This window comes from Parambassis ranga, chromosome 19 (genome assembly GCF_900634625.1).
Source record: "Parambassis ranga chromosome 19, fParRan2.1, whole genome shotgun sequence".
In the NCBI taxonomy this organism is placed as follows: Eukaryota; Metazoa; Chordata; class Actinopteri; family Ambassidae; genus Parambassis; species Parambassis ranga.
The window spans coordinates 1,138,687-1,154,514 of NC_041039.1; the positions used below are offsets into that span (position 1 = coordinate 1,138,687).

At 38.3% G+C, this 15,828-nt stretch overlaps 1 protein-coding gene across 2 annotated transcripts in view; it reads left to right on the forward strand.

Moving 5' to 3' along the window:
• The first annotated feature begins 3,987 nt into the window (after nt 1-3,987).
• The window catches only part of LOC114452210 (NT-3 growth factor receptor-like), an 86,404-nt gene continuing 74,563 nt past the window's right edge, over nt 3,988-15,828 (forward strand). The window contains exon 1 of one of the 2 annotated variants that reach the window (XM_028431398.1): nt 3,988-4,545. In XM_028431398.1, coding sequence (XP_028287199.1) covers nt 4,268-4,545 — 278 coding nt within the window. In that variant the 5' untranslated portion in view covers nt 3,988-4,267. Of the gene's footprint in view, nt 4,546-5,597; nt 5,718-15,828 lie in introns of those variants that run through there. The other variant, XM_028431399.1, reaches the window with a different exon arrangement.

Consider the following 15,828-nt stretch of genomic DNA (forward strand, 5'->3'; position numbering starts at 1 on the left):
TTTTTTTATGTAATTCAAGTTTTGATTATCACATTTTCCTGAAATATGGTACTCCTTTTGTTTAGCCAAAGTTTTCTCCAACTTTCAGCCCTCTTCCAGTGTTTTTTCTTTATTGTACTTTTTCTTCTTTCCCTCTGATAAACGCTGCATCCCACACAATAGCTAATATTTCAGTTGTTTCTGTGATGCCTTTTGGTCAAAAACAGTAGTTAGTTCATGATAAAATTAGGTTACATAAATAAGTTGATTTTTAAGTTAAGTTAGTAGTAGTTAGTTAAGTTAGTAGTTACTTAATAGAATAAGTAAATTGATGCTAAAAACCTTAAAAATATTTTGGTTTGAAGTCTGTTTAGAGTGAGACATCAATGATGTCAATGTGTGTAGGCCAGGTTAGTGTGGCATTGTCTATTAGCTAGTACTTTCTTTTCCTTTTTCTGTGTATTTCACTTACAAAAATAGTGCATGAAAGATCTTCAGTAAAATCAAGAAAAGCAAGCCTTGTTTGGAGTCCTTTTGTTTAGTTTGTTTGCTTACGGTCCAGCTTCACATAGTCACATGTTGTGAGGACAGCACAGTTTCCTTATTAATATCTAAAAATATTTTGATATCCTCACCAAGTTGTTTAGCAAATTGTCCATCCTGTAATAGACTTGTATACAGTTCCCATCACCCGACTTTACCTTTATTAGCTCATAAATGAATATGCAATTCAACCAGCCATGATCTGTTATTGCTATAACTCCTATATTGCAATTTGTTACCAGGTCAATACGTGAATCAGCAACCAGAAAAAATGTATTTGCAAGTATGGGAATGAGAAGAGAATGCGTACTTCCGCTCATTCAGATTTCTAAGTCTCCATATTTCTGTCAAACCCAGTTCCTCCGGCATAATACATACTGCTGTTCTGGCTATGGGGGATGTGCCTATCTAATTTTGCTCCGATCCAATTGATCAGTTAATATGTGATTAAAATATAACCATGTATTTTCCATGTGTTTTCTTTGTTTGGAGCATACGTTACAGAGCCCCTCTTTAACCCCATTAAGTTCCTCTCCAATTAAAATCTGTCCATTGATGTCTTTAAATTGATTTAATATGACTAAATTCAGCTTTTTGTTGAAAAGGATAACAACTCCACAGCTCTTGCTTGGTATTAAATTATGAAAAACATTGCCGACCCAATCATGTTACATTTTTAATGCTTCATCTTGGTTCCTTAAGTGTGTCTCCTGAATATATGCGATATCTGTGCCTTTTGATTTAAGATGTGTGTATCTTTTTTCTTTAAACTGGTGTACTACACCCATTGAAATTCCATGTTACTATATTGATATATCCACTACTCATTTTTTCAAAGAGTATACCCTTCATTCTTTCAGAATGACACATTAATGCCTTATTCCTGTCATCCATGTGAGTCCTCTGGACTGTACTCTCTAACTCCACATCCATCTCTTCCCCTTCCATGTAAACCTCAGGTTTGCTGGATGTGCACTTGGCTAGTGGGGTTGGCTTCTATACTGGCCATGGTCTTCAGGCGAGCGTGCACGCTTTGTTTTTCTTGATTCATGGTGTAACTCACAGCTTAGCAGTTCATATAACTTTGGGCTGGGTAGTAAAGCTGAGGTCCTCCTCACGTCACTCCTTATTAAGTTTTTAATTATACACATTTAAAGATGAGGGTTACCAACTTTTGAATAAGACTGTACAGTACTGTACAGACACTATTGCCACTTTAAAAATCTGAGGAAATTAACTTCATCAGTGTCTACGTCTAACATTCTGCTGAAACCTGCAAACGTAAGTGATAATGCAAAGTGTGCTCAGTCACACCAACAAGCCACTAATGCCTGAATGCCAGAGTGCCCAAGACAATGAATACGAACCTGTAGCTTTGCCCAATATAGCCATAAAATACTGTGAGAGGTATCACCTCTAAGTCCTGCCTTCCACAAAACCTGGACTTGTCACAATTTGCCTATTGGTGAACCAGTCTACAGAAGATGCCATCTCTACTACAAGTAGAGCAGCTGACAGCCTGGTGCAGAACACACTGTCTTTCTCTCAGCACCGATAAGACCAGGGGGATGGTAGCTGACTAACTGGTTACCAGCAACATCTTTCACTGACTATCAGTGTCTTTGAGGTGAACAGGATTTATAGCACCAAGTTCATCAGGGTCTATCTGATTGACAATCTGATATCCATTGACAACACCACAGTGTAACAGTTGTATTCTCACCCTCAGTGTCTCTTCCTGGTTTGCTAACAGCACTGTAGAGGACACTGTAGGAGACACATGGTGAACAGGATTGTGAAAACTGCAGAACGAAATCATTGTTATCTTGCTGCCATGTCAGCAGGACATCCAGACTGAGTATTGTGTGTACAGAGAAAACGTCATCATTAGGGACCCTGCTTGTAACAACATCTGTCTTCTCAAAGCTAAACTATACCTACTACTAGTACTACTAACTACTAAACTACTAAATACTATACTACTATACAGCTCCACTCTCAGCAGAGTAGGAGAGGATAGAAATTGACTTGCTAGAGATTTCTAGCACTAAGAATTGCCTATACTGACACAATTCTGCCAAAACACTTCTATTGGATAGTTTTTTAAATGATCATATCCGTTTTTTGGTTTGGTATAATCCTCCACTCAGACTTTGAAGCCAAATAAACCACTTAACCCACATGGGCCACAGGCATCTAAAGACCTCTTAAAGAGGATAAACCAATCACATAGCTTAAAAGAATGTGCCACATGTAACCATGCTCCCTCACAAAAATGAACCATTCTGATAGTTTCCTGTACTTTACTTGCATCACTTTTAGGCTTAGACTCCTTCCTAGGAGGCAAAATTAACAGGTATTTACAATGTTTGTGAATACAGCAGATTTTTCCCATTGAGGTGTTTAAATGTCTCAAGAGGAGCCAATCAGTTTTTTAGATGATTCAAAAGGAGCCAAGCAGATGTTTAAATGTCTGAAGAGGAGCCAATCAGATGTTAAGATGTCTCTGGAGGAGCCAATTAAATATTGAGAAGCCCCCAGAGTAGCCATGTTTAGATTTCTCATACCTGCATAAACAAAATATGGTATTTTCACAGATTTTAAGCTCATGTCCCAGTGTCCTCGCATTTACATGGAAAACTCCTTAAATTTGCATTTGTAAATGGGTTCAAAGGGGTTGTAGGGAGCTACTGTCTCATATTTCAACAAGATTCATTTGGTCTTCACCTTCTTTATAACAGGCCAAGTGGGCTGTTAAATACCATAACTACCTATGGGGTAACAGCATCACTTATCAGTACAAATCTTATGAAGTATTATTTTACTGCTGAAGCACTCTTAGTGCATCTAGTTGAAAATACAGTAGGTCTAGTTAATCTTATGAGACACTGCTCTGCTGTTCTGCTGGATTAACAAATTCCATATCAGTCGTGTTTGAGGACAGGAAAAATGGATCCAATGGCAGTAGTTGTCTCATCCACCAAATGTCCTTCTGGTGCCAGGATGTTATTTCTGCCTATGATCATGACACATTTAAGTCTGAAGAATAACTCTTTTAGACTGGGTGCAGTAGAAATAACAAGTCAATGATAGAATAAGGTTAACATTTAGTCTATAATACCAATAAGTGCTAATAATCAAAAGTCAAGCAGACCGTGCTTGAAGACCCCTTGCTTTAAAAAATGGATACGGATTGTGTGTGTGTGTGTAGCCTATACTATCACCATCTGTTATATTCCTCCATTTCTGCGGTTGTTGGGGTGCCGTCAATAAGCGGACTCCGTACATGCGCACGAATCTGTGCCAGTCTCCTCTCTGCCCAGCAGGTGGGACTTGAAGCTTGAAGGATGCGCGTTTCTCGCTCTCTTTGCCTCTCACTCTTTTTCTATGACTCTTCGCCATCCCCGCCGCCTGTTAGCAGCAACAGTAGTCTACTACAGCGAGAGAGAGAGAGAGAGGAAGAGAGATGAAAGGATGACACTGCGCGTCATAAAGCTAGAATATTTTGAGGATTTTTATTATTTCATCTTTTTTCTTTCTCAGCGGAGCAGACGGGCCGCGTCTGCCATCAAAACCTCTGACACCGTATGAACGTTACATAAAGGGAGATTAAGCCATTTAACGTTTGGACTTCACTGGAAGAAATAAGGTGAGGACATACGACTGAACAGACGAGAGGGTCTGAGTCATTTTTACTGTTGCCTCGCTGTAAAGTTGCGAATCTTGGTGATTTAATCGTGACGGCATGGATGAATTTGGAGCATTATTAAGCGCATTCGGCGTGCGTTGCTCCTCCAGGATATGGTGCGGCTGGAAGCCTGTTGTTCTGCTCAGCGTTTTCTTTCACAACTACCTGGGCTCGTCGCTGGACTGTCCGCCCACCTGCTCCTGCTCGCCCACGGAGATCTACTGCAATAAGTCCGACAGCAGCAAATTCTTCCCGCTGCTGTCATTCCAAGGCACCGGCAGCGCGGGGAACAGTACGGGGAGCATCGAGGACCTTTTTCAAAATATCACCTCCATGTAAGTGTTGCTGATGCTGTGTTATGTGTTTGTGATTAAAGCTGCTTGCGGACTTCGCTCACTTGATGCTTTGGATGCAGGATCTGGGTTACATTGTTTGTTTTGAGAGTCAGAAGAGTCATCCTTCATGAGAATGGAGCACAGAAGACTGCTCAATGTTGAGTAACATGCAGTGATAAACGACTCTGATACAAATCATTTGGTCGTTAGTTGTGGTTTAAAAAACCCTTTTACATAAACAGCTGTCCTTTTGGGAAATACATATAAAATCTTTGTGGTTAGATCAAATATATATTAAACATGACAAAAATAAGAGTCTTCCCCAAATCATAATGTTCTTTACTGTAACCCCTATAACATTAAATGATATAATATAGTTAATTTTTAAATATTCACTTTGGTGATTCACTTTTAGTGCATTTCTATTGTATTTTATTTTCATTTAATGCATTTTTACAGTAACATAGTAAGTGAAATATTTTTCAACTGCAGTTTAGCTTAACTTACTTAAAAAATCAAATAGCACACCCAAAAAGGAAACAAAAATATATAAAAATACGCTATAGTTATACACACCGACATATTCTATCATGAGTCAGTCTCATTTAAGATGTAACACTGATAAGAAGTCTCACTAAAGTTGTAAATCCCAAGGAGAATGAATATCTAAAGAACATTTCATACAATCCATCCAACACTAGACATTTAACTAGTCATAGTAGAACCATGACAGTCTTGCGTCAGATGGAAGAGCATGGCAGCAACTTGTGACATTTCGGTAATTCTAAGTCAATAAGCTCTCTGATGAAAGAGGCCACAAGGGATTCAGGCTGCTGCTTTTTCTTTGTAGCTTTCCCCTCTCTCTGGATTTCTAGCTGATCTGTAAGCCAGCAGATCAGTGTTTCCCCAACTACTATAGCTTACTGCTGAGTAAATTTGAATGTTGAAAAAAAGCTTCATAATGCATCAAACATGCTTAGCCTTTAATTAATCTTTTTACTTTGATAGAAACTACAATCCCCCGTCATCTACACCCTCAGCGACGCGGTCACCTTCACTCTCTCTTCCTTTCTACCAAACTCAACATGCCATCTGTTGGCCCCTCCTCTCCATGCACACTGAATTGAAATGATCTCTGGCAGTGAGGATGGCTGAGGAGCTGGAGTTTATAGGTTATTACCAACCACCCTGAGTTTACTTGTATATCTCACTGAAAAAAAATTATATCCTATGTGCCATCTCTGCATCGGCTGCTGTCCTCAAGTTTTAATTTCTCCTGGCTTTTTTGTCCACATGATGAAATTTCATGTTCTGTCAATCCACTAGGAATATGTCTGTGGTTTGTGATGTTTAATCTGTATACTTATTTCACATACCTGACAGTTATTGGTTTCTAAGCAGAGAGGAAGGAGTTCACCTGGCTGTGGCTCTGTTTGGAAGTATGGCTTGTTTGCCAACATAAAAAAATGTCTGGTCGCACCAATCACTTCAGCCAGAGAGTGAACCAGCTATAGGGCTGAAGTGTCTGAAACTGCTGTTCAGGAGACCACTCCTGCATTTGGTAACTTATTCTCTGTGACACTAGAAGTTTGCTCCAATAGAAAATGATGAAGGGAGAGAATGTCATCAGGGCTGGGTGCAGCCACAAATGCATTCAGGTGTACAATTCATTTACAAAGGTTGTATTTAACTGTGGACTCTGGTATTCTAAGTGGCAATATCCTACTTCAGTCAGTGGACAGCACAAGCTGCAAGATGTTTGCAACAACAGATGAGGCTGTATAGCACAACATGAATGATCAGCCTCGAGAGCCCTCAAATACAGCTGGAGTTTGTTGCCTTCACTTTTAAGCAGTGGGTTTCTGGAGAATCTGGAATGATTTCTTTCTGCCATCTGTGTGAATTATGCTATATAAAAAAATAAGTTAACACGGATGCAGCAAATATTTTGTTTTATTTTAAAACATTTCAAACTGGAAATAAATAGATTTTTCCACAGAAATGTATATGTATGTGTGTATAGGGACTAGGGACAGATGAAGTGAGAAATTTGTATGAATAGCATAGCTCTGGTAAGTCTTGTGGCTGGTTGCAACCGATTTTACGCAAAACTACAGCATCTCCACATGGTGTGGTGTGAAGCAGCTGCTTAGCTCTGAGAGCAGATATTCCTGCTGCAGAGGTCACTTATGGGATAGATGTGGCCTCAGCCCTGGATTTTTATGGGGTTGGCTGTCTGATACATATGGCCAAATTCCTAGAAATGAGAGCTGCACCATCCAATGACGAAATGATGACATGCTCTGACTGGTGTAATTACAGTCTTACTGAACTTACACTTGTCATTTAGCTTTAGTTTAATTGCCCGTCCTCTTCAGCTCCACTCATGCTCCCCCTCTTTGTCCATATTTGGACTGTGACATGGCGACGGTTAGAGTGTCGTGAAGCCTCCCACCGAGCTACAAAACAGCTCATCACAGAAGCGTTGTCCACAATTTTTTACTGTCACTGATATGCATATGTGAATAGCTAACACTATTTAAAAAAAAGTACATGACTACAACATACATAATACAGCCTCTGAATCTTGAGTTTAATCCATTAACAGTAAAAACTATGGACAAAGCTTCCATGATGTCACCCGTTTGTTTCTGAAGAGCCGTTTTGAGGCTCGGTGGGAGGCTCTAGGACGCTCTGACCACCGCCATGTTGGCAGCATCACGTCCACTGAGACACGGCAACCACCTGTCGCTCAAGCGGCAACACCCATAATTATGCATAATTTTAAGTCTGAATATGATTAAAACGAGTAAGTTGTAAAAAAAAATCACCCCCTGTACAATTGACACTAGAAGGGAACGTATCATTTGAGACCAGAATGATTTTTTGTACCAGGCTGTAAACATGTTCACATGTTTTGACACTTCCGCATGGGCTTCAAGTTTGAGCCCCGAAGCTTGCCGCTTCGTTAAATCACACTTATGTGTTCATTATGTAGTGGAATGTTTGGGGAGCATTAAAATAGTAAAAAAAAAAAATCATGAAATAAAAACAACTGGTGATGGATTTGTTGCTGATAGGATTTGTCCCAGTCCCCCAACTGCACATTGTCTGATACCTTTCAGTGAGCAGCACTCCCCAGTATTAATTTTAACAAGACTTTTTCATATCATTTTAATCTTAGTCACTCACCAAACACTGCATTTAGTTAAAGTCACATTTTGTCTTTTAGTTTTGTTTTGTTTTAGTTCAAATTTGACAGTTGTACGGTAATAGATTTTGCAACATTTTTTGTCAGGGTAGTAAACACTCCATTGTAAGCTTACCTATACCTATAGTCTTTTAAACTAAGAATGTACCATATTCCAAAAAAGGTCTGTTAGAAAAAGTGTACTATTTAATTATATTCCTCACAAGTCCTTTATTTATATTTCCTATTACAGTTAAATATGTGTGAGTGCACACACGGCAGGGGTGCACCGCTGTGAAGGAGTCCGCAGGAGCGGAAAGAGGTTTGTGTGTGTTTATGTATGGGGAGAGTGAATAAAAAGTGATAATAAATTGGTTAAAAGGTAACAAATTCAAGGCATTTTTTAAGCAATCAAGGCAGGGAGGATGGTTGTAACCCAGATTGTCCAGTCGGTGAGCGTCATCTTATTACTCATTAGTTTACAATGAGCAGAGATTTCGTTTTAATTTGCATTGTCGGTCCTTCTTAAATTTACGTTCTCGTAACAAATTAGTCATGGAATAAAGGGTCATCAACGAAAGGTTTTGGTTGACAAACTTTACACTGGCACTCCCCTCACAGTGCTTTGGGATCAAATTGTACAAGCTGTACACAGCATTCAGTTACACTATCAATATGACTTTACAATGAAAGAGAGAACTTTGAGAACTCCAACAGGTGAACAAAATAAACTTCATAATTACTTTGTCTCTCAGAGGCTGCTGCAGCTGACTCCATCCAGTGTCTGTTTCCACACTGTGCTAGTGCTTGTTTTCACACTAGACACAGATAATATAGGGAAATGAGTGGACAATGAGAAGTGGGCAGTGTGATAAGGAAGCTGTGTCATCAATGAAAGTCTCCGGAAGAAGGAGGAATGCGAGAGTGTGGTGTGAAACAGACAGAGATGGAGAGATGGATTGCAAAAAACAGTGTCATAAAATACAAAAAATATTATATATAATAGCTGGGAAAGCTTGTCCTTTAGCAGAGCTAGGATGATGAAAGTGTTCAAACCAGATCAGGGGGCACAAGAAACCTGAGACCTGAACACATCCTGGTCGGTAGGTTTCAAGCCCAAGGTTCCTCCACAATCTTGCTGGTCCTCTTTTTTGATGTCTGTGCAACTGGTTTAAAAAGCTTTATATTCTGCCCAGAGGCAGGTGCAGGTGCACCAAGAATTTGTCAGAGCCTCCCAGCCCAACACTGTGGACAGCATGGTGGCCATTATTTACTGTAGTTTCACAATCATCCAGAATCTTCATTTCATCATTTAATGATCTGTCAATATTTGATGAGTTTGTGCGTGAGGACAATAACTGGCAAGTCAGCTCAACCTGCAGTTGTGGTCAGGCTAGTCTTGTACACTGGCCCTCAAGGCCTAAAAGTAGAATGGTTATGAAGGAGGATTCCTGATCAAGAGAACAACATACAGTCAAATTGCACCAGCCACTGTTGATAAAAAGGCAGCCTCCTCCACCTTTCTTCTTGCTGGTTCTTTGAGGTGGTCATCTCTGAGTATGCCAGCTGCAGTGAACAGGGAGCAAAAAGTCTGTGTTTTTTCCAGCATCTGAAGCCTATCCAGATTGTTGCAGACCAAATGCATATGTAAGAGTAATATTCCTGGTAACAGTGTATGAATTCCACATATCCAAGTCCAAGTTCATGTGCTTGTTTCTGTAGAAAAGTGAGGGCAGCTTTGACCTGACTGTTCAGTAAACACACAGATAAATCCAAGACATAACAATATAAACAAAATAATTCCACAGGAGTTGTTCTCATGTTCTAGCCTGGCAGTCGTACCAATTCACTTAAATATATAAATCTCCTTCACAGCCTGTTCCACTATCACATCAATCATAACAATCGATCTGGCATGTGATGACTTGCTGCTTACCTCCTTTGAAAGTATTTACAGAATTGCATTTTTGATTTTCAAGTTGTGTCAATTGAATATTCATTCACTGGTGGACCTACTCCACTGCACACTATTTTACATTTTTTAGTGCATAAGTCTGGTTTGCTCTGCCTACATCACTTGCATCATTTCTATGATTGGGAATATGTCTATCGAAATGCTTCCAAGGGCAGTTTATTCTGCATCCGTCCATACTGTCTCCAGGAAATCCAACATGAACCCACAGAGACCAGACTAATACTTTGCATAGAAAAATATTTAGCATGACTGGCCAGGATACTCATGTTCATGAGCCATTTTTCTCTGGTGCTCCTGATAGTGTTTCAGGACATAGTGTTTGCAAGCAAAATCAAACAATACAAAGACCACCAAAGAAAAGAGAAAATCTGTGGGAAGTATATATGCCAGTGGCACAACACATTCACTATAATATTTACCAAGAGAATATTGACTTTATATTATATATATATAATATTAGCTTTTTGCCTCACTTTGTATTTCTACTGAGCTGATAGAACCATATCTCTGCATTTATACAGTGTCTGTGGGAGTGTATTGTGTGTGGGCTGCATAGTGATTCATTGACATAAACCACAAGGATTCATACATCAGTGTACCTTACACACACTCTCTCAGCTCCACACACCTTATGTGCAGAGCTCATGTAACATGCTGACTACACATCATCACTTCTGAATACACACTTGTCAAACTAGTTCATGTTTACATACATTACAGGCAATGTCAGGCTTTTTAGTAACATATTGTATATTTTGTTATGGTGTGCACTGATAAAAAAAAACATAATAATGTGACACAGTTCCAGACTGCAGTTGTTTGTTCTACCTCAGCAGCCTGTGGTCAGGGCCTTGTAAACACTGACACATCACACATCTCCCTGAGCTGTTGGTAATCCATCACCACAGATGTTATTGACATGCTCAGACAGCATTAGTGCATTACTGAGGAAGATATTGACTTATTTTCCATTGTCATAATTGACTGCATTTTAATGTTGACAGCATAGTACTGACCTTCAGTAATGTTCTGCCATAATGATTTCCATAAACAACTCTGTTAAATATATAGACATAAAAAGGAGGACACAGTGTGTGTTGTTGTGTAGTATGTGTTTAAGTGTTTAACCCTGGATTAAGGCAGTTTGCATGACCTTACATCAAACACAGCAAACGCAGACACACTACAGATACATTTACTACATCACTTTTTGTGTACAGTCTTATTACTTTTTAATATCCAATAGGACAAGGACTTGGGACTGGGACTGGGATCAAGGATTTGGACTTGCTGGTGAATAGAGTTCTAGTTTTGGTCATCTTCCTGTGAAGCAGTGATGTAATGTTAGGGTTTGATTTGGCAACACATTTAAATCACATAATTATGGGGTGACAAATGTAAAATTATTAACTATTTTTCTCACATTTAGCTATATGTGACAAGGTCTAAATGTAAATGTAAAATGTAAATGTAAATAGAAATATAAATATTATATCTAAATGTAAATGTTAAATGTCTCGCCCAAGTGTAAACTGAATATTCATTATTATTCTAATAGCATCCTCCGCCCATGACGCTGATCTCGAATCAGTGATGCTGACTCAAACACCTCAAGCACCTCAAACAGTGCGCACAGCTAGATCTGTCCCATTGGCGGCGATTGAAAGGGCCGAAACGGCAGGTGTACGGGCTGCGCTTCAGGCTGCTGTTCACCAGCCATCACATGCACTCTAACAGTGAGTTAAGTTTGTTTGAATGTACTGTTTCTGTTGCACCAGGAGAGGGAATTACTGTTAGCTAGCTTTTCTAGCTAGCCATCGTTTGTAAGGTACTTGGATGCAAACTTTGTAAGCGAGGGCCGATGCTCATTCTTGGTCACTCACCACTCCTTAGTCCAGGCAATTTAGCTTTAGTAAACTGTTTCAAAACTAAAAACATGCATACAATGTGTGTATGACCATCACGTGGGAGACAGTTTTGTATCAAAACTGACAACTATTAAAGTACGAACTCTTATTTTAGGCATCAGGCGCTATACTTGCTGCACATGGCCTCCCGGGCACAGCCACTGCCAGATGCTGCAACTGAGGACAAGAGAACAGTGGATTGGGTATCCACAATGTATGAACCTGACTCCTTTTCCCCACTTAACCCACAGAGCATGCAAGAACTGGCTGTCACAATTAACCCTCTTGAAAATGATGCAAACAATGGGAAAGCATTATATCAAAAAGTGCAGGAATTTGTATTCCATATACTTGTGAATGGGTAAGTAACTCTTGCATATAATAAGATCATCTCCCTGAGTTACATTTCACCGTAAAACACTGTGTTTTTGTCACAACCTGGTGTTTATTTATGGTTTAGTTTTCCTTGTTTTGGGTTTTTAGTTTAATCTGTGTTTAGTTATTGTTATTTTCCTGTAGTTCTGGTGTTTTGTTTCCCTGGGTTTGTGTTTAGTTGTCTAGTCTTGTCTTGTGTTTCCTGTTTTGCTTTGGTAGTCCTGTCCTCCCTGTGTATTGTCTTGTGTTTTACTTCCTGTGTTTTCCCTCCTTGCCCTGCCCTCATGTGTGTCACCTGTGCCTCGTTGTCTTCCCTGGTCCCTTTGTATATAGTCTGTGTCTTCCCCTTTGTCTTTGCTAGTTCGTCTTGTCTGTGTGGGCTTTGTGTCGTTCCCTGTCTCGTCCATGCCATGCCATGCTATGCTTAGCTCCAGGTAGTTTCTTTGTTCTTGTTATGTTTTTGAACCCTCCCTAGAATCCTCGCTAAGAATCCTAGTCTTTGCTTATCTGAGTTTTACCACGCTAAGTGTGATGTTTAGTTAGTTATTTTGTACTTTACCTTTTGACCACGACGAGTGTGATTTTTAGTTTTGTATAGTTTTGCCCACCTGGCTTGAAATAAAGACTGTTTTTGGACTTTGAACCGCCCTGCATCCTGGACCTGTGTCCGCTCTCCTCCACAAACCCTGACAGTTTTAAGCAAAACCATACATTAAGTGTCTTAAAAGTCAATCAATAATTGGTTTGTTTGTATATATATATATATATATATATATATATATATATATATATATACAAACAAACCAAATAATTCTCTCTCTCTCTCTCTCTCTCTCATATATATATATATATATATATATATATATATATATATATATATATATATATATATATATATATGTATATATATATGTATATATATATATATATATATATGTATGTATATATATATATATATATATATATATATACATGTATATATGTATGTATATGTATATATACACGTATATATGTATATATATGTATGTGTATGTATATATATGTATGTGTATATATATATATATATATATATGTATGTATGTATGTATATATATATATATGTATGTATGTATGTGTGTATATATATATATATATATATATATATATATATATATATATATATATATATATGTATGTATGTATATATATATCAGGATCTATGTATGAGACACTCACTCATAGTTCTATAGGCAATCCAGGGGGGTGCACAGGTCAGACTGTCACTTCTTACACTGTGAAATGCCTACTCTATTTACCAGTAGCTGGTTCTTTGCTTGTCTGCCAGTTCCTTATGGACTCTGCTTCTGTACTCAACCGAGCCGCTACAATACCTGGCAGGAATTTCCATGTTGTGCAAAGTCAGGTTATCTGGTTGGGACCCCTCCCTTTGGGGGATTCTAAAGGAATGCCTAACATGAAGGGTCCTAGAGGCCAATCTCAAATCACTTGCAGCATTATGAATTAGTCTAAACTAAATAGGAAAGCCAGCTCTGTCCTGGGGAGCCCAATTGATCCTGTGCTGTGCTGGCAAAGCTATCCTTCTTCGTGGAGAACAGCTCTCACCCCTTGCACTGCACTGAGCTGCTCTTTCAGTAACAGGCCACCGTGTGTGAAGGAGTGCTGCTGCAGGTGGAGTATTGAGTAGAGTTCTTCTTGAGCCAAGTTATCCAGATGTTTGAAAGTGACCTGGAAGCACCTTTGTAATGTGCCAGAGAGAGTGCTGCATACTGTATCTGATGTCAGATCTAAGGTGGAGAAAAAGAACTCATTTGTTTATTGTTTATGTTTGGATTTGTTTGGATGGATGGATGGATGGATGGATGGATGGTTTATTATTGGATCCCCATTAGCTGTGGTTTACACCCAGCTACTCTTCCTGGGGTCCATTGTTAAAAACATACATTATACAATAAAAATTCATAGAAAATGTTTGACAGACGACAAATTTACATTACAATAATATCATCAATGAAGTTTATACAAAGGAAATGTAAAACTATTACTCATAATAGGTCCCAGTAGTTTACAAAAAGAGGTGTTTTATATAAAAGTTGCTCCTAAAAACCTTTTCAGGTGCATTTTAAAACAGACTTCTTTTCAATTTTGATGAGAGTTAGTGGCACAGAGTTCCTTTCTTTCGTTGCTCTGTAGGTAAAAGTGCATTTGAGGAAATTAGTTTTAGCCCTTGGAATTAAAAAGCATCCTTTAGCTGTATGTCTAGTGGCATATCCATGACCATCTAAATTTGTCTTGAATTGGAGAAACAAAAACATTGGTGGTGGATTTTTTAAGATTTTACACATTGATAATAATAGTGAAGCTAATGCCCTATCATGAACTTTTAGGCAGCCAAGATTTGAATGCATGGTGTTTATATTGGTCTTATAAGAACAATTTAATGCCACAAGGGCAGCCTTATTCTGCATTATCTGGAGTGTATTTAAATCTTCTTTTTTTTGCATTTGACCATGTTGTCTGACAATAGTCAATATGAGAAATTATTTAATTTTGTATGACTAGCTTAGTCATATCAGCTGGCAAAAATGTCCTGCTTCTTCTCAGTATAGACAAAACTCTGCCCATTTTCTTTACAACTGCTTCAGTGTGTCTTGACCAAGATAGTTTATTGTCCAGATAGACACCAAAAAGTTTGACCTCGTTTACCTGCTCAATAAGTGTGTTATTAATAAACAGATTTAACTTTGAGTCATTTTTAAGAGCCTTGGTTGAACCAAGCACTAAAGATTTTGTTTTTGAAAGATTCAGCACTAATTTGTTATCTAAAACCCATTGACCTACAATTTTTAAATCATTGTTTAAATTTGGAATTATTTCAGATGTTGATTTTGCAGATGCATAAATAGTTGTATCGTCTGCTTACATTGTTAATTTTGCATGTTTTAGTCCTAATGGTAGATTATTTGTGAAGATCGCATACAAGAGTGGACCTAGGCAGCTTCCTTGTGGAATTCCACAGTCTACTGACACGCTCTGTGACCTATCGGACAAGTAACTTCTCATCAATGTAAGTGCTGATGGTTTAAAGCCATACAGCTTAAGTTTTTTTAAAAGCAAATTGTCATCATCATATCATCAGTCATTTGTGTTAACGCAGTGATAACATGTGGAGTATTCCTTTCTGTAGGCATGCTGGAAATTAAATGTTCTATTATTTTTATATTATAAAAGTAAGATTGGATTTTGGTCAAACATTGAAAATCTAAATCTTGCTTAAAGCTGGTAACAAGCTAATATGGCGACTGTTAGGACCACAAAATGACTTTCTTTTATCTTTGGGCAAAGGTATAATCTTAGCCTCTTTCCAGGCCTGTGGAAATATAGAAGTGTTCAAACTGTTGTTCAAAATGTGACAAATTGGTTCAGCTATATAATCTGCTGCTAGGTGGATTAATTTCTCATCTATATTATCCATGCCTGGTTGCTTGTCTTTACATCCAACTTTTATTACAGTTTTTTTCAATCGCTAACAAGCGCTTAGCCATTCTTCAGATACTTTTTCTAAACTCTTAACACAGACACATACCTACAAAACACAATCGTCCAAAGGGTTAATTTCATTCTCAAAAACACATTTTGTTAAATAAACACTAACTCTTCTTTTCAAAATACAGTACATCTTTCACTAACACACTAACCTTACCAAAACACTGGAAATCAGACTCAAAATGAAGTAATTCTGTCACACAAAAACATGTGTTTTCAGTTCACAAGGTACATGCAGTCAATCAAAGTGCTTTAGGCTTACAGTTTTTTCTGATTGCTTAAACACTAACAAT